Source organism: Gobio gobio, assembly GCF_949357685.1.
Source record: "Gobio gobio genome assembly, chromosome: 22".
Classification (NCBI taxonomy): Eukaryota; Metazoa; Chordata; class Actinopteri; order Cypriniformes; family Gobionidae; genus Gobio; species Gobio gobio.
The window spans coordinates 42,399,487-42,422,709 of NC_137118.1; the positions used below are offsets into that span (position 1 = coordinate 42,399,487).

The 23,223-nt window shown below is 39.7% G+C and overlaps 2 protein-coding genes across 5 annotated transcripts in view; one reads left to right on the top strand and one right to left on the bottom strand.

Annotated features, from left to right (window-relative positions):
* Nucleotides 1-4,721, bottom strand: part of epb41l4a (erythrocyte membrane protein band 4.1 like 4A) — a 103,078-nt gene extending 98,357 nt beyond the window's left edge. The window contains exon 1 of one of the 2 annotated variants that reach the window (XR_013815606.1): nt 4,177-4,614. Coding sequence is in view for 1 of the 2 variants with exons in the window: in XM_079805012.1 (XP_079661138.1) it covers nt 4,177-4,275 (99 nt within the window). In the remaining variant the exon portion in view is untranslated. Of the gene's footprint in view, nt 1-4,176 lie in introns of both variants that reach the window. The other variant, XM_079805012.1, reaches the window with a different exon arrangement.
* A 1,897-nt stretch (nt 4,722-6,618) lies between these two features.
* The window catches only part of apc (APC regulator of WNT signaling pathway), a 60,448-nt gene continuing 43,843 nt past the window's right edge, over nt 6,619-23,223 (top strand). For 2 of the 3 annotated variants that reach the window (XM_079804980.1, XM_079804981.1), the window contains exon 1: nt 21,418-21,468. The gene's annotated coding sequence lies outside the window, so the exon portion shown is untranslated. Of the gene's footprint in view, nt 6,839-7,932; nt 7,973-21,417; nt 21,469-23,223 lie in introns of those variants that run through there. The other variant, XM_079804979.1, reaches the window with a different exon arrangement.

Sequence of the window (23,223 nt, forward strand, 5' to 3'; positions counted from 1 at the left end):
GATTTGACTCCGGGATGAAAATAACTGTCTCGACGACATGGCGACAAACACTCTACAAACGCAACCGAACGCAACACTTCCTCTTCTCCACGTGGGAGAAACAAGACCACGCCCCCTTTTTTGCGTATTCTTGTGGGCGGAGGTTAGTCATCAAACTGCTCTACTGACGTCATTAAAGCAGGAAGTACAGGGATGTAGTCCAAACCGGCTGCTCACTGTAGGCTTTGAAAGGGAACTTCTGTTAAATAAAATATCTCGCTTGGCATTGAACTTTGAGCTTTATAATTTTACAGATATTATTTATGCTCTAACAGCAACATTACACACTAACTAAAGTTTGAAAAATGGGATCGCGAAGAACAGGACCTTTAAACTTAACTTAAAAAAAACATTGTACACATTCCTTGTATAATATAAAATAAATATATATAAAGATTTACACTGCAGCTCAGAGCAGTTCAGCAGCATTAAAGTATGAAATTGTATAAATGAATGAATGTAAAAATAAAAACACTACATAGACTTCAATATAAAATACACATTGATTCTTACTTAGCTACTGTATAGTTTTTCAGTCAAGAACAGTGAGTGATTTTCTCTTTTTCTTTTGTTATTGTATTAACATTAAAGGGATAGTTCACTCAAAAATGAAAATTCTGTCATTGAGAAATTAATACAGGTTTGGAACAATATTAGAGTGAGTAAATAATGACATAATTTTAGAGGTGAACTGTCCCTTTAAGGACGCTTTAAGGACCCTTTAAAACGCATGCAAATAATGAACTTTCGTGATTGTGAATAACCATAGTGTTCTGTGAGTACAACTCTACCACTAACGTGTGATGTGAATGTATGTCGCGTTGTTCAGTATATTGAGGTGAAGGCAAATGATAGAATTTGTAGAAAAATAACTAATTAAATGCAAAACCGGAAAAAACGCAATTCACAAGCGCGTATTGAACCGTGAATGCCGTACCGAACGGTTCAATATTATATTGAGAATTGTGGCATCCCTAGTAGAGATGCACCGATACAAAATTTCTCAGATGATTATTCAGAACGTTATCGGCCAATGCTGATACCAATAGTTACATTTTTTTTATGGAAAAGAAACTGCTCCCAAATAATGCTGCAAACTGAGGCACTACCACAATCTGTCACATTACATTTAGGAGCATCAAAAAGGCATTTATTGTTTGAATTTCATGATAAAATAGACAGAATTTGAAATATGACACTTTGTTTCTTTTTAGAAGTAACAAAGCACAGTGCTATTTGTGATTGTTGGATGAGAGGAGCGCTACAAATAATGTTTAGTGTAGGGCAAAACTGCAGACCTGGCAACCTTGGCTTGAACTACGGGTGAATCATAGGGTCAAATAGAGTCTGTTTTTATATGCAGCCGATTTTTAACTGCTAATGCACTATTGTCACGTTAACTTGCTCTAAATTCAACATGCAACATTTTCTTTACACACACACACACACACAATATGAGTTGTAGTCAGAAACGTTTTTGCGCACCATTTTGATTGACAGGATACCATCTACCCTGATCGTCGGCTGTTTTTAAACAATCGGCCGAGAGTGAAAATAATAGCTTTTATCGGCCGATACCGATTATTGGCCGATACATCGGTGCATCTGTACTGCATAGCCTCACAGAACGTGCTGATGATGTGTGATGTCTGCGCGAGAAGGTACGCAGAGGTATGACAGGCAGGTAGGACAACGGATCATTGCATACGGACCGAATTGCATACGAGACTTCCACAGAAGATATACACTCACCTAAAGGATTATTAGGAACACCATACTAATACTGTGTTTGACCCACTTTCGCCTTCAGAACTGCCTTAATTCTACGTGGCATTGATTCAACAAGGTGCTGAAAGCATTCTTTAGAAATGTTGGCCCATATTGATAGGATAGCCTCTTGCAGTTGATGGAGATTTGTGGGATGCACATCCAGGGCACGAAGCTCCCGTTCCACCACATCCCAAAGATGCTCTATTGGGTTGAGATCTGGTGACTGTGGGGGCCATTTTAGTACAGTGAACTCATTGTCATGTTCAAGAAACCAATTTGAAATGATTTGAGCTTTGTGACATGGTGCATTATCCTGCTGGAAGTAGCCATCAGAGGATGGGCACATGGTGGTCATAAAGGGATGGACATGGTCAGAAACAATGCTCAGGTAGGCCGTGGCATTTAAACGATGCCCAATTGGCACTAAGGGGCCTAAAGTGTGCCAAGAAAACATCCCCCACACCATTACACCACCACCAGCAGCCTGCACAGTGGTAACAAGGCATGATGGATCCAAGTTTTCATTCTGTTTACGCCAAATTCTGACTCTACCATCTGAATGTCTCAACAGAAATCGAGACTCTTCAGACCAGGCAACATTTTTCCAGTGTTCAACTGTCCAATTTTGGTGAGCTCGTGCAAATTGTAGCCTCTTTTTCCTATTTGTAGTGGAGATGAGTGGTACCCGGTGGGGTCTTCTGCTGTTGTAGCCCATCCGCCTCAAGGTTGTGCATGTTGTGGCTTCACAAATGCTTTGCTGCATACGTCGGTTGTAACGAGTGGTTATTTCAGTCAAAGTTGCTCTTCTATCAGCTTGAATCAGTCGGCCCATTCTCCTCTGACCTCTAGCATCAACAAGGCATTTTCGCCCACAGGACTGCCGCATACTGGGTGTTTTTCCCTTTTCACACCATTCTTTGTAAACCCTAGAAATGGTTGTGCGTGAAAATCCCAGTAACTGAGCAGATTATGAAATACTTAGTCCGGCCCGTCTGGCACCAACAACCATGCCACGCTTAAAATTGCTTAAATCACCTTTCTTTCCCATTCTGACATTCAGTTTGGAGTTCAGGAGATTGTCTTGACCAGGACCACAACCCTAAATGCATTGAAGCAACTGCCATGTGATTGGTTGATTAGATAATTGCATTAATGAGAAATTGAACAGGTGTTCCTAATAATCCTTTAGGTGAGTGTATGTACATGTTTTAATATTTAGACCACTTCTATTATTAATAGCTATTAGGATCTGAAGAGGGTTTCAACCAGTATAACAGAAAGTGTTTATAAAACAAATTCCCTACCCTACCTTTAATGTCTTGATGGAGGGAGACATGCACACAAGCATTACAGGCAGCTGGACACTTTTATCTCAGACTCTGTTCCTGTGGTTCGCAATGACCATGACCTACATGCCTGGCAATGTGCAACAAACTAATACAAACTCTGATTAAAAGCATTTTTGACCCCTTCACTCTTTCTGTTATCAGCTAAAAGCTACAAAAATGTGTTGTGCAGACAATGTTCAAACTCATAATACAGTCCATTAAAGACTTGGTAAAGATCCTCCTGCTCTGCTGTCCATTAACAATTTAGAGCCGCCGGCAATATGATATCTGATGTTACTCTGTTGTTCAGAGAGTCAAACAGAGCAGTAATATACAACTTCAACCCATGAAGTCCTGCATTAACTAACACCCTGGTTTAAATAAATGAGACTAACTTATCAAACTGACTGCACAACAGAACCAAACTTCTTATGCACTGCCAGGCAAATAAAGTGAAATACGACCTAGAATGAGAAGCTACTCACAAAGAGCTGAAACATGAATCAGAAGTAGCCTACTGTGGCAAATGCATTTGAAAATATGGTCACACAAAAAATGCTATTATGTCCGCAATCCCATGATACTTCTTAGTTCACTTATTTAATAATTAACTGTATATTTAATAATATTCAATGTACTGCATATCAACATGCATGCATTAAAAAAAAAATGAACCAACCAGCTATATAATTAGGCCGTTCTCATTGTGTGTAACCAGATCATCTGGTTACTGTAATCTGGTTAACAGTGTGCTGAGCTCATGGGTTCTGGGTGTGGACCTCAACAATATTTAATATGGACACAACATCATCTAATTGCATCATATGTTCCTTTGGAAACTACTGCTATTATTGAACTACCATGAATGAGATAATCATACTTTATATATACATTACATTTCCATTATATTACTGTACACCAAATATCTAGTTCTTTTGTGTTTGTATGGAAAGGAAAGCAGAGTGCATTGGCCTGGCTCTGGATCAGTAGTTCATCTTTTGAGCACATTGAAGTAAGTCCTTATGAAAGCATCTCCTACCTTTATTCCCTGCTGTTGAGTGGTTAAGATCAGCTTGGACTCATCCAGCAGCAGAACCTCACAGTAAAACTCCTCTTGGACTGCACAGAAACAACTCATCTTGAACTAGACAGGAGATTCCAACAGCCTACAGAAAGCTCTCTTCTGTCGGAATGTTAGTATCCATCAGGAGGAGATGTCAGCTTATGTCCTCCTTTGTTACATCTTCTCCTCTTCATTCTTCATGTCTGCACCATCCAAATGTCCCATCTGAACTCATTTGATGAATAAACTCTGTGTGTGAAGGCTCGTCGCGGTCCTGAAAGTGAATCCCGAAGCTTTCGGCAGGTTTTGGGTCTGTGGATGACTTTCGCTGGTGCTGTCGGGCTGGATTGATCAAAGTGTCCCATCAAATTCTCCAGATTGACCGAACGTGTTTCATTTGGATTCATGCTGTGTGTTGCCAAGCAGCCTGAGCGGCTGTTCATGTGTGTGACTCCTCCCACACACACACACACACACACACACACACACACACACACACACACACACACACACACACACACACACACACACACACACACACACACACACACACACACACACACACACACACACACACGTGTGTGAGCGGGACTGTCCTGCCACCTGTTGGAAACTCAGCGCATCCTCTCATATCATTATGTTTTCTTTCTTTCTTTCTTTCTTTCTTTCTTTCTTTCTTTCTTTCTTTCTTTCTTTCTTTCTTTCTTTCTTTCTTTCTTTCTTTCTTTCTTTCTTTCTTTCTTTCTTTCTTTCTTTCTTTCTTTCTTTCTTTCTTTCTTTCTTTCTTCAAATAATTTAATAAATAAATAATGTTACATATTAAATAATGTAAAATTATTTCATATATTTAAAGTATGTTCAATCAAATAAATAATAGTGCTGTCAAATTTATCGCATCTAGCATAAAAGTTGGTATATGTATGTGTATATATTATCGTATATATATATATATATATATATATATATATATATATATATATATATATATATATATATATATATATATATATATATATATATAGTACTGTCAAATTGATTAACCTCACATCTAACATAAAAGTTTGTGTTTATATATATTATGTGTGTATCATTATATTTATATATATTATATTGATATGTGTGTGTGTGTGTGTGTGTGTGTGTGTGTGTGTGTGTGTGTGTGTGTGTGTGTGTGTGTGTGTGCGCATGTCTGTGCTTGTGTGTGCGTGTATATATATATATCAAATCATTTAATTGCATCTAGCATAAAAGTTTTTTTAGTATGTGTGTATATAAATATTACACAATATGTGTGTCTCTCTCTGTGTGTGTGTGTGTGTGTGTGTGTGTGTGTATGTACACATATATTATACAAACATATTATAATATTGTATAATATTATAATATTGTATAATATTGTATAAACATATTATACAAACTTTTATGTTAGATGCGAATAATTGTGATTAATCGATTTGACAGCACTAATACTATATATATATATATATATATATATATATATATATATATATATATATATATATATATATATATATATATATATATATATATATATATATATATATATACTTTACAGACAGTATCTTCTATACATTTTGATATATTTTGATATTATCTAAAAACACACTTTTTATCTGATGTGGTCATTTTTGTTTTTTGTGTGTATATATATATATATGTATAATACAATATAGATACAATATTATTTATTATAATTAATATATTATAAGGAGTAACGATTTAATAAATAAATATGAAATAATGTCAAAGAATGTATTTTTTATTTTTTTTTAATTAGTCATATAATACATTCTTCTATCTTGTTTACAAAAAATACCATTGCATTTCCAGAAAAATATCAAAGTAACTGCAATTATTGCTACTGTTGTAATATATCAGGCTCTTTCAGGCAGTGCAAGCTTTAAAAAAAATGTTTTTTTTTTGCTGAAGACAGTAATGCTTACTTTGAGTAAATGCTTTCTTTTTTTTTTAAATTAATGTTGATTCAATTATTAATGACCCAGTATTATTATAAAAAAACAAACAATAAATGAAGACTTCAGATGCAAAAGCCTCTATGTCCGCCTGACGTTTTTCTTTAAAATTAGCATTTTGTCAGACTCATATAGATAGGTTTCTACCTAAGTAGCCTACCGGTATACTTCTGAATGGGCTGAGGCTGGGATTTAGTGGGTTTGAAGTTAAAGTATTTTATGAACATATACTATATGCGGAGAGCATTCACTCAGTATCGTTATCTCATTTTTGACCGAAGTGGCTTTTAGAGGCTTTTGCATCTGAACTCTTCATATTATTATCATCTACATGTCTATGAAATATTAAAGGGATTAAAGCAATTCTATTAGCTGCCGCGTGGTGTCGTTTTGAGCACAAAGCTCACTGCGCATGCTCAAAGTCTGACTCCACTAACAATATGGCGAAGCGTCGCGGGGACTGGAGCTGCTGAGCAGAAGATCACTCACACAAAAGAAGAAAAAGTTTCAAACAATCACATGATACAATCGGCAAACAGAGAAATATCCGTTTCTGGGCCTCCAACAATATGAGTTCACGGGATTTATTCCGACCTGGGCGATAAACTCGAGTTATTTACTGGAAGAGGCGAATGTTTGTGCAGGTAAGACTTTAAATAGCTTCAGTAGTATTTATATAAACACAATAAGCTCTGATACACAATGATGTACAGAAATATATGCTTATAAGGCGTTGCCTAAGTTTATAAAATCAAAAAGTGTGCTGTTAAAACAAGGAGTGCTTTATAAAACTGAGCCTAAAGAAGTGTGTATGTATTTATAAGTAGTAGTTATGTGTGAAGAGTTTGTAGAACAGCAGTGATACGAGCACTCATCCATCAGTATTGACATTTACATTGATATGTTTTATTAAGATCTGGATATTGTGTATTTTACTGCCCTACGATGTTTAACAACTTGTCTTTGAAATGTAGCCTACGTTAAATTGACTGTATGCTATTTCTTGTACTTTCTAAGAAACTCTACAATGTTAATGTACTTTAATATTCTGCTACATACTTCATATTAGGGTAACACTTTACAATAACATCTCATTTGTTAACAGTATAGTTAATATAACATGAACTAACCATGAGCAATACAATTGTTACTGTCTTTGTTAATATTTGTCACCATTAGTTAAAATAAAATACAGCTGTTCATTGTTTGTTCATGTTAGTTCACAGTGCATCATGAACTAATGTTAACAAATACAAATTTTGATTATAATAATGAATTAGTAAATGTTGAAATTAACATTAGTAAATGCTTTAGAAGTGTAGTTCATGTTAATGATTAATGATCATGTTATTAGTTCATGTTAACTAATGAAACCTTTTTTTCTACCCATATTATTTCATATAAAATATTAAAATATATCATATCAACATTATCTACAAAAATATTATTGTATATTCTTCTAACTTGCTTACAAAAAGGTTCCATTGCTTTTCCAGGAAAATACCATAGTAACTTTTCTCTAATAAACTCTATTAGCCCCGTAATAAACTCTACACTGGTATTGTACTAATAATCTGCTGTACTTCACAGACTTCGGTTTAAATAAACTGCTTTAACAAAGTCCATTGTTGCTCTATTCTACTCTACTAATCCAAATTGCACTACAATAAACCACTCAAACTCTAATATACTGCTATGAACTGTACACCTCTCTGATAAACTCTATTCTTCTTTACAGGAGTCCAGCAGTGGATCTGTGCTGCACCCCTTGGCAGACGGTGAGGAAAACTAGTTTTTATTTTATTTATCTATCTATTTTTGTTTAAATCACTGTGCTATGATGGTCTTTGAGTGACACCAAAGTGTTGTGATGAAGAAAAGTGTTATTTTTACCGCTCCCCTGCTGAAGCCGTGTTGTTTTGCTTTGACAGAGCCTTTGAATATGGTTTGACATTGCCTCAGCTGTTGTTGTCATATCTGAAGCACCTTTCTGAAGTGGTTAAGAGCTTTCATGAGGAATCAAGCAGTGACGTTGTGCCTTATCACAAGCTATCCAGGCAGTTTTAATATTTCTTTATGTTAGTGTATTTAATAATTGTATTGGATGGTTCATAATGACCATGTCTGATTTTTTTAGTGGCTGTAGTGAATTATTAGTGGTTAGTGAGTATTGTACAGTTTTGGGTTCGATTGCTTGTTTTTTACTTGACGGCTTAAATCCTCATTTATATTATATTGCATCGGACAAAGTGACCAGAATGGTATTTAAAATGTTTCCATTTGTGTTCCATGGGGGGGGGGGGAGGTTTGGAATTGGATGGTAAAATAAGTAGTGCTGTCAATCGATAAAAAAGTAATTAATCGCACATTTTTGTATTTAATTGCAATTAATCGCACCTTACATTAAAGTTTTTAATATGTTTTTTATGTTGTAATGCATTGAGAAAAAAAGTGTGTTGGATTTACATGATTTAATCTTGTACATCGGTCCCACATGAATCAATTAAGTTAAACAAACATAATCTGTTCATGTAACTTCAACGTCATGGAATGAAGTCATTTTAAAGGGGTGGTAAAACACATTGTTTTGAAGGCTTTATTGTGTTTGTGGGGTGCACTGTAACACGTGTTCATGCTTCGTTTAAATTTTTATTTTTATTTTTCATATATTTGACCTTTATTCTACACTGCTCTGTCCCTCCTTGTAAAACGGTCTGATGCTTTCCGGGTTGTATGAAGCCAGTCTCTCAAAAATACGCGATGGGCTCAGATTGGTTAGCTGGCCCAGTGTGTTGTGATTCGCTAACCGCCTAGTGCACGTTTGTCGGAAACGTCACGCCCCTTACCTTTACCGGTAGACTGTGCTTTGGCAGTATTAGAAACAATGGCGTCAATAAAACCATACCAATCTGAGCCCGAATCAGACCCAGAACATTTTAGTGAAGATGATCGAGCAGAACCTGTTCAGTCCTCAAGAGTAAAGACTGCGGATCTATAGTGATCGCTACTGAATGGCACTTTTACTTTTGTATTTTTAGGACGATTATAGCCAAATATCTGTCGCAAGAACTAACCCAAAACGAACACTAAACACTGGCTTTACTAGTAAGTAGGCATGTGCCGGTATCAAATTTTCATGTTGCGATTAATTGCTGAAGCTTTTATCACGATATACGGTATTATCACGATATTTAAAAAAAGTTGCAAAAAAAGTGTTGTCATACTATAACAGGTTTAAAAACTTTATTATAACAAAAGAATCAAACATTTAAATACAATAAAGCAATACACAAAAATGTATAAAGTAAACAAATATTTGAAACAGATTAAAGTGCTAAAGAATTATAAAGAACAATAGGTAACACTTTACAATAATGTCTCGCCAGTTAATGCATTAACATTAACAAAGAGCGAATAGCTACATTTTTACAGAAGTTATTCTTCTTTGATAATGTTAGTTTAAAAAAGCAACTGTTAGTGTAAGCTCAGGTCCATTAAATAATAGTTACAACTTTTGATTTTAATAATGTGTTATTAAATGCTGAAATGTACATTTAACTAAGATTAATACATGCTTTAGAAGTATTTTTCATTGTCAGTTTGTTAATGAATGAACTAATGTTAAATAATGGAGCCATATTGTAAAGTGTGTGATTGAACAACAGTCAGAACATATTCAAACAATATCTAGGGCATGTAATTTAAAACTTTAAAAAAAAAAAAAGTTTGAAAATGACTTTAAGTCTTTAAGTATTAGGTTATGTGATGACGAGCACCGGATTGTGATTACTGGGGAAACGGCTGTATTTCTGCTGTTCCATCAGCGCCCTCTGCTGTCTGAAAGTGAATGTGCACTTCAGTGTGTCTTCACGCCTTCCGCCATGTGCTCGGCTCATGCACGTCTGTTTACATCAGTGTAGGGCTGCAACGACGCGTCGACGTCGTCGATGACGTCGACTACGAAAATACGTCGACGTGCGTGAAATGCGTCGACGCGTCGGCGGCACATTATTTACGTTCTAGAATGAAACAGAAGATCTAGAATAATGGCAGCTTCTGCTCCCGGGCATAGTGAAAATGATCATTTATCATATAAAGCCAGACCGCGACATTCAAAAGTGTGGGAGTACTTTAAACAGAAGCCGAATAAAACTGTGCTTTGTTCGCTCTGTAACGCCGGTTTCACACTGCACGCACGGCAGAGCAGAAGCTGTGCGCGTGGAGAGCGGGAGCTTTCACACTGCAGTCAGTGTTGCCAAGTCTGCTTTTTTCCGCGGAATTGGGCTACTTCTACACTGTTGCCTCGGGCTGTGTCTTATGTCCGCGGGTTGAAGCAAAAAAACACACATATTTAACCCCCCGAACGCGATGTTTACCAGAGAACCTCCCCGAAACGCGATTGGGCTTGTTTTGGGCTAGTTTTGAGTAACGAATGGGTGGGTTTTGTTGTGTAAACCTGGCAACCCTGCTGCCAGTGTTCTCTCGCGCAGCTGAACCGTGGCGCGTGTATTGCAACAGACGGTCACATTTTCCTGGGTTCTTCTCCGACCCCAGTACGTCTCGTGCTTTTATTTATTATGGGCTGCATATATCTGCTGTTAATGCGACCTGGTTCCGCTCTGTCCCAAACACATATGCATAATAACTTGTTGTATATAGGTAGTTTACATGATTAAAGTAACATTAAAGTTAAGATATGCCTCTAGCTTTAATAATTTAAATGTGTCTTTGAAGTTTGGGCAAAAACTTCTGGCAGCTTTAGTCGTTGTTTATGCACATGTATCTTCAAAATAGACGACTAGTTATACATTAACACTATGCTGAAAGCTCCTGTATGTGAACCTTTTGCAGATAAATACAAGTGCATTTTCGTTTACTATTGACACAAATCAATAAGTAAATCATACTCAACTACTATAGTAAACAACTTTTCCTAATTAGGCCTACTCTGTATACATTTTATGATGAATAGTATCATTATATATTATGTTTAAAAAGCTTCTTTTGTTCATATATTTCATTATAAAATGGCACACTATGTACACTACCCTTCCTGAAATACAATTAATATTGTCATCATTCATTGATTTCATGTTAAAATAATATACAAATTCACTACCCTCTTTGAAATACAATAATCAGTAAAAAAGAATAATAAGATTAATCTGGAAAAATAATCGTTAGATTAGTCGACTAATCGAAAAATAATCGTTAGATTAGTCGACAGAAAAAATAATCGTTAGTTGCAGCTCTACATCAGTGCGCGTTCCTCTTTGATGCGTTGTTCATATTAAACGGTTGACGGGTAAAGTATTCTTAAAATACATTCTAAAAATCTGAATAATTCTTAATAAATAATTATTCACTGTATTTTGAAGTGCCCACGATAACAATATTGTGCATGTTCATTATTGCGGTATATCGTATTACCGTTTACCGGCACATGTCTACTAGTAAGTTAGCCAAATCACACACAGAACCATGTTTAGCATGCCTGTAGATAAACAACACATAAAAGCTCTAATCAAAGAATCATTTACACTAATGCCAAGTTCGCTGTTGAGATTTTAACGTTAGTGTTTGTAACGTTAGGTGTTCGTCGGATAACGTTAAGTATGAATGAGCATTTAACAGACTGGTTTGCAGAACAGCGCTGTCATCTGTTTACTTCCTTGCTACAACCTATTACAGGAAAACACATCGATGAAATATAAATCAGACTTACAGGTTGTGGCCCATAAACAGCTTCTGTTTGTAAATCCAGCTTTCAGGACAAGCCGTTGCGCATATCCTGCATTGAACTCGCGAAGATGGTAGAAGTTTTCCTCCGTGAAATGTGCAGCGCGCGCGTCGTGCATCCACGCACTGGCAGTGTTTGTCTCACGCAGCTGACGTTGTTCAAATCCGGCATTGAACTCGCGAAGATGGTGGAAGTTTTCCTCCGTGAGATGTGCAGCGGGAGCCCTGCGCGCGCCTGTTCCCCTCTGTCTCATACACACGTGCATATAACATGCTGTATGTTAAACGCTCTGCAACGCACCCCCGTCCCACAAGGAAGGCTGAACAGAGCAAGTACCCCAGACCTGCAATCCGGATGAAAATAACAGCGTTTCCTTGGCATCGCGGCAACAACACTCCAGCCTAACTATACCACAACAGCGCCGCGATACAAAATGGCCTCACCCCCCCTTATTTAATATTCTCGGAGGAGGGGTTTATGTAAATATTGAGCCTGTTGATGTCACCAACCCTGGAGGAATGTCTGTAGTCGCCTGCTGGCCGTTTGCTGTAGTCCTTAGAAACTGATTTCTTTAAAAGCAAATATATCCCTTTGCTTTAAACTTTGAACGTTGTAACTTTGCAGATGTTGTTTATGCTCAAGCAGCAACATTACACGCTAGCTAAAGTTAGAATAGTGAAATCGTGGTTTACCACCCCTTTAAGTGACCAAATTAAGTAGGCTCAAAGTGAATTTTTACATGGCTCCCTGACATGATTCATTCAATTCAATTTCATATATTTTAATGTCACACAACTGAATTATAATACTGCACTAGCTAGTTGACAAACGTTTAGCTAGCAATAGCACACATTAGCATGCTAAGCATTAAAAGCTCCTTCAGTAAAGTACTTATGACATTAGCTGCATCAGTCCACAGCAACTAAACACTGTTACACACTATAAAGTCTCCCCCTTTCTCATCTTGTGCGAAAATACATAAAATAACATGTTTACATATAAAATAACAACATATAAAATAACAACAGCGCTGCTGTAGCCGTGGTACGGCTGCTAAGATCCGCGACTATTACGCAGGAATGAGAAAGTAGTTCCTAGCCATAGAGGTTTAGAAAATTGCTACTTTTAATTTTCAGTTGATCTTAGCACACGATGTAACTGTAGAAGAGTCAAGTTTTAAATAGGAAAAATATTGAAAGTGTCTTTGGTCATTTTTTGAATGAGATGCTGATGGACTGATCAGAGTCAATGATGTATGCTAAGCTATGCTAAAAGTGCTACCGCCAGATACAAAGACCGGCTGAATGGATTCAAAAACGGTAAAACTCAACTATTTAACTCTAGGGGACTTTTAAAATGAGCCTATTTTCAAAAAAAGTGGAGTGTTCCTTTAATGCGATTTGGCTCAGCTTGTCAGTGAACTACGGCTCTGTGTAGTAAATGCCGCTCCATCTGAAAGCAGGTGATGGCGATTTACTACTGATCAAGGAACCGGCTTTACTGACGAGATGCGCATAACAATGTCATGCGATATATCGCCCAGCCCTACACTGAACTGTATTTTCCTTTTTTGATATTTCAAGCAATTCAAACCTGAAATCTGAAGTGTCTCAGCTGAAGGAAATAATCCATTATTTATCAGCTTTAATATATTGGCCAAATTTTCTTCTCAGGCCGATAACCATAACATTAAAAATGAACATAAATCGGCCGATATGGTGGCCGATATATTATGCATCCCTAAAATATACAGAAATTGAATAATTTCTGTATCTCTGCAGTTAATAAACGCTGCACAGTCTTCACTGCATAAGTTATAAATCAAATAAGTAAGTATTAGTAGCTAAATAATGAATTTTGGTGAACTACTCCTTTAAGTTTGCTTTAGTATTCCTTCTGCAGGCCTGAATGTTTATCCGCTAAAACTGAACTGGATTCTATTTTAGGGTTAAATGTAAGTTAGCTGAAGCTTTACTTTCATGTGCACAAGTTGTTTTGAAGACTGTTACAGACCTCATTAATATTTAATCTGGTTTTGAAGTGAGTAAACATGAAGCGAGTCAAAGAGTTGGCCTATTTGGTGTGTTTTACAATATGTTGTGCAAAGGTGCATTCAAACTAGTGTCTCTTATAGCTTAATATGTTTTTTTTAATGCATTATCTTGGATTATCGTGGATTTTGGTTAAACAGATATTTATAATTGCGTTTGTATCCTGCATGGTGAACACTTCATTGGCACTTAAGGAACAGGGGAAGGAAGGAAATCAGATTGAAGATTTTTTTTTAAATGGCACAAAACATTAGCCTTTCCCCTTCTATTCGAAATGTTTTCCCACACAAGGAAGAAAAAGTGTGGATAGTTTCCCATTAAATTGCACCACAAGAGAGGGCTGACCAACAAGGGTCTCTGCCAACGTTCATTTTTCAGCTCTCAAAGACCGAAAGCTCATTTACATGAAAAAAAAAAAACACTTTCAGCGCATTTAGAGAAAGCCGTGGAAGTGTCCGTGTTTTCTATTCACCGCCTCAGTTTGAAAAAGCAAATCACAGCCATTTATAGAGCATGATTTATTATTCACAAAGGCTTATTCAGGAACTCTTGAGACTGTAATTGCAATGATAAAGTTGTACAGTAGCAGTAAACACACAATGATGGACATGAACACCAGTGTGACTAAATAGTACTGATTATGGACCAAGTTAATGTGTTGTTTAAGACAGAGATTGATGCACTGATTTTGAACATGATGTATGTGGCTAGCAAACAAATGCTTTTTCCGTTTTCTGGCCATTCGACATTGTACAAAAACCCTTTCTTCCCTTCACGTTTTGGAGCAAATGTTATGTATACATTGTGTTTTGGCTTCAAACTATCTGTGAAAGGAAAAACAGTGTCTATGGCCCTTTTACATGAAACACGAGCAGAACGAATTTCTGTGTAAATCATACGTAAAACCATTTGTACGCCATTTGTGCCAAATGGATTGATGAGCAGTTTACACAGATTCGTTCTACTCGTGTTTCATGAATAAGGTCCATTATTGTGCAAGCAACTGGTCATTGTGTGTTTGTGATGGAAATATTGCATGCATGTGCATGTTACATGGGAAATTTTTGGAAGTATTTGAATCTCTTGTATTCGAAAGTTGGTTTGGATAAAAGCGTCTATTGTGAGTACATGATTGATATTATGTCTATGCAGTGTCAGACAGTCTTAAATTAGGCTTTTTTTTGTACATTTGCTTGTGTTGTATTGTTCAGTTGGAAGTCAGTTTGGATAAAAGTATCTATTGAATGAATAATTGTAGATTACATGTAATTGTAATGATTCAGTTATTAAATGTAATTCATATTTATAAAATTAAATGTGTAACTAACTTATTTTAATTATGAATAACATTGACATTGAAAATAATTATATACAATTATATAATTATTAATTGCATTATCCTCCATGGACTGCCACCTTAACGTGGTGGAGGGGTTTGAGTACCCGAATGACCCTAGGAGCTATGTTGTCCGGGGCTATATGCCCCTGGTAGGGTCTCCCAAGGCAAACAGGTCCTAGGTGACGGGTCAGACTAAGAGCAGTTCACAAACCCCTTATGATGCCAAAAAGAAGGAGGACCGTGACGTCGCCCGGTATGGCGCAGCCGGGGCCCCACCCTGGAGCCAGGCCTGGGGTTGGGGCTCGTATGCGAGCGCCTGGTGGCCGGGCCTTCCCCCACGGGGTCCGGCCGGGCTCAGCCCGAAGGAGCGACGTGGGGACACCTTCCCGTGGGCCCACCACTCACGGGAGGGACCGTAAGGGGCCGGTGCAAAGCGAATCGGGCAGCAGTCGGAGGCGGGGGCCTAGACGACCCGATCCCTGGACACGGAAACTGGCTCTTGGGACATGGAATGTCACCTCGCTGGCGGGGAAAGAGCCTGAGCTTGTGCGTGAGGTTGAGAGGTTCCGACTAGAGATAGTCGGAATCACCTCCACGCATGGCTTGGGCTCTGGAACCACACTCCTCGAGAGGGGATGGACTCTTTACCACTCTGGAGTTGCCCATGGTGAGAGGCGGCGGGCTGGTGTGGGTTTGCTTATAGCCCCCCAGCTCTGCTGCCATGTGTTGGAGTTTACCCCGGTGAACGAGAGGGTCGTTTCCCTGCGGCTTCGGCTCGGGGATAGGTCTCTCACTGTCGTTTGTGCCTATGGGCCGAACGGCAGTGCGGAGTACCCGGCCTTCTTGGTGTCCCTGGGAGGGGTGCTGGAAAGTGCTCCGACTGGGGACTCCGTCGTTCTACTGGGGGACTTCAACGCCCACGTGGGCAATGACAGTGAAACCTGGAGGGGCGTGATTGGGAGGAACGGCCCCCCTGATCTGAACCCGAGTGGTGTTCAGTTATTGGACTTCTGTGCTAGTTACAGTTTGTCCATAACGAACACCATGTTCAAGCATAAGGGTGTCCATCAGTGCACATGGCACCAGGACACCCTAGGTCGTAGGTCAATGATCGACTTTGTGGTCGTTTCATCTGATCTGCGGCCGTATGTCTTGGACACTCGGGTGAAGAGAGGGGCGGAGCTGTCAACTGATCACCACCTGGTGGTGAGTTGGATCCGATGGCGGGGGAGGAAGCTGGATAGACTCGGAAGACCCAAACGTACTGTGAGGGTCTGCTGGGAACGTTTGGCCGAGTCTCCTGTCAGAGAGATCTTCAACTCCTGCCTCCGGCAGAGCTTCGACCGGATCCCGAGGGAGGCTGGAGATATTGAGTCCGAGTGGACCATGTTCTCCACCTCCATTGTCAAAGCGGCTGCTCGGAGCTGTGGACGCAAGGTCTCCGGTGCCTGTCGAGGCGGCAATCCCCGAACCCGGTGGTGGACACCGGAAGTAAGGGATGCCGTCAAGCTGAAGAAGGAGTCCTATCGGGCCTGGCTGGCTTGTGGGACTCCTGAGGCAGCTGACAGGTACCGACAGGCTAAACGGACTGCAGCCCGGGTGGTCGTGGAGGCAAAAACTCGGGCCTGGGAGGAGTTCGGTGAGGCCATGGAAAAAGACTATCGGCTGGCCTCGAAGAGATTCTGGCAAACCGTCCGGCGCCTCAGGAGGGGGAAGCAGTGCCCTACCAACGCTGTTTACAGTGGCGATGGGCGGCTGTTGACCTCGACTGGGGATGTTGTCGGACGGTGGAAGGAATACTTCGAGGATCTCCTCAATCCCGCCGTCACGTCTTCCATTGAGGAAGCAGAGGCTGGGGGCTCAGAGGAGGACTCGTCCATCACCCGGGCTGAAGTCACCGAGGTGGTCAAGAAACTCCTCGGTGGCAAGGCACCGGGGGTGGATGAGATCCGCCCTGAGTACCTCAAGTCTCTGGATGTTGTGGGGCTGTCTTGGCTGACACGCCTCTGCAGCATCGCGTGGCGGTCGGGGACAGTGCCTCTGGGATGGCAGACCGGGGTGGTGGTCCCTCTTTTTAAGAAGGGGGACCGGAGGGTGTGTTCCAACTATAGGGGGATCACACTTCTCAGCCTCCCCGGGAAAGTCTATGCCAGGGTACTGGAGAGGAGAATCCGGCCGATAGTGGAACCTCGGATTCAGGAGGAACAGTGTGGTTTTCGTCCTGGTCGCGGAACACTGGACCAGCTCTATACCCTCTACAGGGTGCTGGAGGGTTCATGGGAGTTTGCCCAACCAGTCCACATTTGTTTTGTGGATTTGGAGAAGGCATTCGACTGTGTCCCTCGCGGCATCCTGTGGAGGGTGCTGGGGGAGTATGGGGTCCGGGGTCCTTTGCTGAGGGCTGTCCGGTCCCTGTATGACCGAAGCAGGAGTTTGGTCCGCATTGCCGGCAGTAAGTCAGACTTGTTCCCGGTGCATGTTGGACTCCGGCAGGGCTGCCCTTTGTCGCCGGTTCTGTTCATAATTTTTATGGACAGAATTTCTAGGCGCAGCCAAGGGCCGGAGGGTGTCAGGTTTGGGGACCACACGGTTTCGTCTCTGCTCTTTGCGGATGACGTTGTCGTGTTGGCCCCTTCTAACCAGGACCTTCAGCATGCATTGGGACGGTTTGCAGCCGAGTGTGAAGTGGCTGGGATGGGGATCAGCACCTCCAAATCCGAGGCCATGGTCCTCAGTCGGAAAAGGGTGGCTTGCCCACTCCAGGTTGGTGGAGAGTTCCTGCCCCAAGTGGAGGAGTTTAAGTATCTAGGGGTCTTGTTCACGAGTGAGGGGAGGATGGAACGGGAGATTGACAGACGGATCGGTGCAGCTTCTGCAGTAATGCGGTCGATGTACCGGTCTGTCGTGGTGAAGAAAGAGCTAAGCCGTAAGGCGAAGCTCTCGATTTACCGGTCAATCTACGTTCCTACTCTCACCTATGGTCATGAGCTTTGGGTCATGACCGAAAGGACAAGATCCCGGATACAGGCGGCCGAAATGAGCTTTCTCCGCAGGGTGGCTGGGCGCTCCCTTAGAGATAGGGTGAGGAGCTCAGTCACTCGGGAGGAACTCGGAGTAGAGCCGCTGCTCCTCCACATCGAGAGGGGACAGCTGAGGTGGCTCGGGCATCTGTTCCGGATGCCTCCTGAACGCCTTCCCGGGAAGGTGTTTCGGGCATGTCCAACCGGGAGGAGGCCCCGGGGAAGACCGAGGACATGCTGGAGGGATTATGTCTCCCGGCTGGCCTTGGAACGCCTCGGTGTCCCCCCGGAAGAGCTAGAGGAAGTGTCTAGGGAGAGGGAAGTCTGGGCATCTCGGCTTAGACTGCTGCCCCCGCGACCCGGCCCCGGATAAGCGGAAGAAGATGGATGGATGGATGAATTACATTTCATACAATAATGTCTAGAGATGTTTATCAGCCTGTATGTAATATGCCAATTAAATTAGACTTTTTTGGTTTTTAATTATTTTATTTATAATTTATGATACTTTCAGTGTAAAAAAGAAAAGTAAACAAATACATAATAATATAAATATAAATAATAATAACTACAACAAAAATAAGACACATGACCAAAATGTAAAAATGGAAGTAGGAAAACAAATATATAAATTAGTGCTGGGCAATCAATCAATCCCGATTAATTGCATCCAAAATAAAGGTTTATGTTTACATAATATATGTGTGTGTACTAGGGGTGTAACGATTCGTTTTCACAACGATTCGATTCGTATCACGATTTGAGGTTGTCGATACGATTCAAGGACGATGTTGGTTCATTTAGAACGATACGATCCGAAACGATTCAGTGACTTGAAATCGATTCAGTAACTTTTTAGCCAAAAATTGTGTGACTGAAATAAATATCTGGATACTGGTCAGTGCAGGTGAAGTTTCCTAGATTCCTGTTGTTTCTTGTAAGGGAATCAGGTATCAATTAATTATGGATATAAACAAACAAGTAAACAACAATTAATGGCAAATGCATTCAAATTTTATTTGAATAAAGTGCAACCAACAGTTTAGGTTGAATTAACAGGAAGTTAACCTTTTCTGCTCTCATTTTCAATATTCAATACATTTTCAATAAAAGCACAGTAAGTGCAACCAACATTTCAACAGTAGGTTAACCCGCTACTTCTGCTTTTGTTATCCAACATTATAATATTACAATATTAATATCAAAAATAAAGTGCAACTAACTTCTATTCAGGTTTAATTAATGATAGGTGTACCTGTTACTTTTGCTGTTGTTTTTCAACGTTAAAATAATACTAATACAATATTAATATCAAAAATAAAGTGCAACCAACATTTCTTCAGGTTGAATAAACTGGCTGAACCTGCTACTACTCTCAGTTTAATAAACAAACAATATTTAACAAAAGATAAAATGTAACCAACTACTCTTCAATGACTCTACATATTTCTTTTTCAAAAATATCAACATGATCTGACCGCAGAACACTTCTCTGTGCGTTCACTATGTCGCCAGCAGTACTAAAAACTCACTCTGCTGGCACACTGGTGCCAGGAATGCACAGGTAACATTTAGCAAGGGTTGAAAGTACAGGTAGCTCTTTCTCCTGGTGGCTTGATAATTTCTCGCTGGTTGGCTTCTCCTCTGCCATCCGCTATGCTATGTTTTGTTTTCTTAGCGCTGCTGCTGGTGCGTGCGTTGCGATGATGTCACAAATAGGCAGACTGAATCGAGTAACGTTTAACGCCGTTATCATTAAAAGTGCTAAGAAAAAACATCCATTTAAAGTCTGACGTGCTTAAATCCAATGCGTTATTTCCTATGATCGATACAATCGATTGATTACCTTTTAAAACGATGTTAGATCGATATATGTCGTCCGGAAGGCCAATTTGCCGAGCACAGATCGATGTAGTTAGATCGTAGGAAAATAAATCGATACATCGATGTAGTAGATGAATCGTTACACCCCTAGTGTGTACTGTGTATAATTATTATGTATATATAAATACTCACACATGCATGTATATATTTAAGAAATATTTGCATGCATATACTGTGGAGTTGTTAAACGATTAATCGTGATTAATTGCGTCAAAAATAAAAGTTTGTGTTTACGTATATCTGTGTGTGCTGTGTATAATTATTATGTATATTTGAATACACACGCATACATGTATTTATTTAAGTAATAGTTACATGTATATACTGTATATATTTAATATATTATATATAAATATAACTATTTTGTATATAAATATAATTTTTTTCTTAAATATACACGTGCATGTGGGTGTATTTTTATATTTATATTTACATGTGTGTGTGCTCTGTGTATAATTATTATGTAAACACAAACTTTTATTTTGGATGCGATTAATCACGATTAATCGTTTAACAGCCCTAATATACTGTATTTATATATTTATAAAATTTATCTTGTATATAAATATTTCATATATAACTATAACATAATTTTCTTAAATATATACATGCATGTGTGTATAATTATTATGTAAACAACACAAACTTTTATTTTGGATGCTAGTAATCGATTGCCCAGCACTAATATAAATACATTCTCATCAGCAGATAGCAATGGAAAACTGAGAAATACTGAGAGAAAAATAGTAAGTGCACTTAACTGAATTTAATATCAATGTAAAATAAAAACTACTAGCTGGAATGAAAAGGGGGGGTATAGATTTCAAATGCATCTATCAGTTTGTTTGTCCCACGGAAATAACTTTAATGCGTTGAACATGTATCTTCTATATGGTCCAGTTGCCATGATTAGGCTGCCATATTGATCCGTTTATTGTATATCATGTCATGTGACCTCCAGACGTTATGACCCGTCTCTGCATCTCCAGTAGCTTGTATGCCTGGGGCCGCACCGCTTCCCCCAACGAGAGCTTTTAAACTCAGTCAAGGGAAGCAGCTGTACACTGGGGCAGAAATCTGGCCAGCCACCATCAGCCACTGCACCAACACTGGCCTGGGCTGGCCGCCTTCTGATTGGCCGAGCCCTCGCCCATGTGACTCGGTGCTGGCTGGATGCTCTCCGGCAACTGACATAGTTGATGGGTTGCTGGGATGGAGGCTGTCACTGGTGCAGAATGGGGTAAGTCTCCGTTTAACGCCCTGATCTCTCGAGGCAAACGTTACAGATGTGTGGTCTTATATTCCTGCTATTCAGTGTGAAGGACATAATAGCGCGTTTGTGCGGTATAGCAAGGCGGTGCCGATAAACCTTTTGTCTTGATGGCTGGTTATTGAGAGGGTGCGGGGGGATGTGCATAGATTTGGATTCTGGCTTTATCATCGGGACGCTTAAAAAGCCTCTTTTGTGCTGTGCAGGGACAGATGCGCTAGCAGGCTGATTATTTATAGTGATCTCGGCCGTGGACACGGATTCCACAGTAAATGTAAGCGATAATTGCCCCTGTCAAGATGGAGGGGCTGTTGCCAGAGAGGCTTTTTTCTGATTTAGCTGGCGATGCCTGAACAAAGCAGACATTTAATGGTGGATTTGTTGTCAGATTTTCAGTGTAAAACACGGGTTGGTTTGGCAGGTTAGACGGTGAGACCAGGATGTGAGATGGTCACTGTGTCTTTGTGCGTGGAGGGAAGGGCATCTCTTGCAGTTGTCTGCAGGGAATTTTCTATCTTGCATTGCTGGTGGAGAGGTGAATGCTTTAATGCATCGTAAGCGCTGCATGCACAACTGCACCTCTGCTGAAGAAATGCACAGTTGCAATTGTGAAATAATGCGATGTATTGATGGTATTAAAGACGTGCAACGGTGCAAACAAATTCAGATGCGTTGATGCTCAGATTTTTGAGGAAAGTGTTGAAATATTAATGAGCTTTCTTCTTTCCACTCCTCCCTGTTTCCTTTTGATTCTGTCTCCATACCTCAAGCCTTTTTGCTGAATAGATGTCGACCATTTTGCTGTGTCTACATGCCAGAGAGAGCTTTGCTTCAGGTTTTTAAATGTATAATTAATAGCATTTTCGTGATTCTTCAATAAATAATAGCTATAAAATTGTGAAGCTATACGCTTAGGATTGTTCGGCAAGATATGCGAGCTTAAAATGTATTATTATATACATTTGTCTTGCCTTTAATGGCCTTTTATTAGCTTTAAAAGTGCAAGTGTTTGTTTATTCACAAAATGTGTGTCATCAGATGTGTGTCAGCAGATTTCTGTGGCAATCGGACTCATTCTGCCCTCATGTGTAACGTGCTGTTGGCATTAAATCATATGCATCCACGCTGGTTTATTATTCATGTTGTTTTATAATAGCAAGATGTAATTATTTGGAGTATGATGATTCACATACAAGTTATCTTCAGAAATCTGATCTGTAGTGAAATGCCATATAGGAATACCTTCCCTTTATTGATAAATTCTGCTTCATAATGGCCGTGGATGCCCTGGAAACAGTGGCAGAATCTGTAGCGGAGTCACATTGATTGGACACAGCTGCAAATTAGCCCTGACACGTTGACGGTCAGCTTGTAATGTAGGCTGTTGGGGTTGGTTAATGTAAAACCAGGGTAAATCATAATATGGTGAAAGTGGAATGGAAGGAATTCAATTTATTGTGTGTTGTGAAATGGACATGATACAATTTTTTCGCTCTGGGAAATTTGCTATTTTGGTAGAAACAGTTTTTAAAGGCAAATAGTTGCATTGCTTACACGTTAGTGATTAGACGCTAAATATTAAAGGTCAATGTGTGCATCTTTCCTGCAGCATTTCAATGATTTGATGGGCATTTTTTTCCTTTTCATAACATGTTTTCTTTTGCATGCTATGTTCTCTTCTTTTGTCGTTTTCCCTGTTTCTGTATTTCAAAAATGTTGCAATTT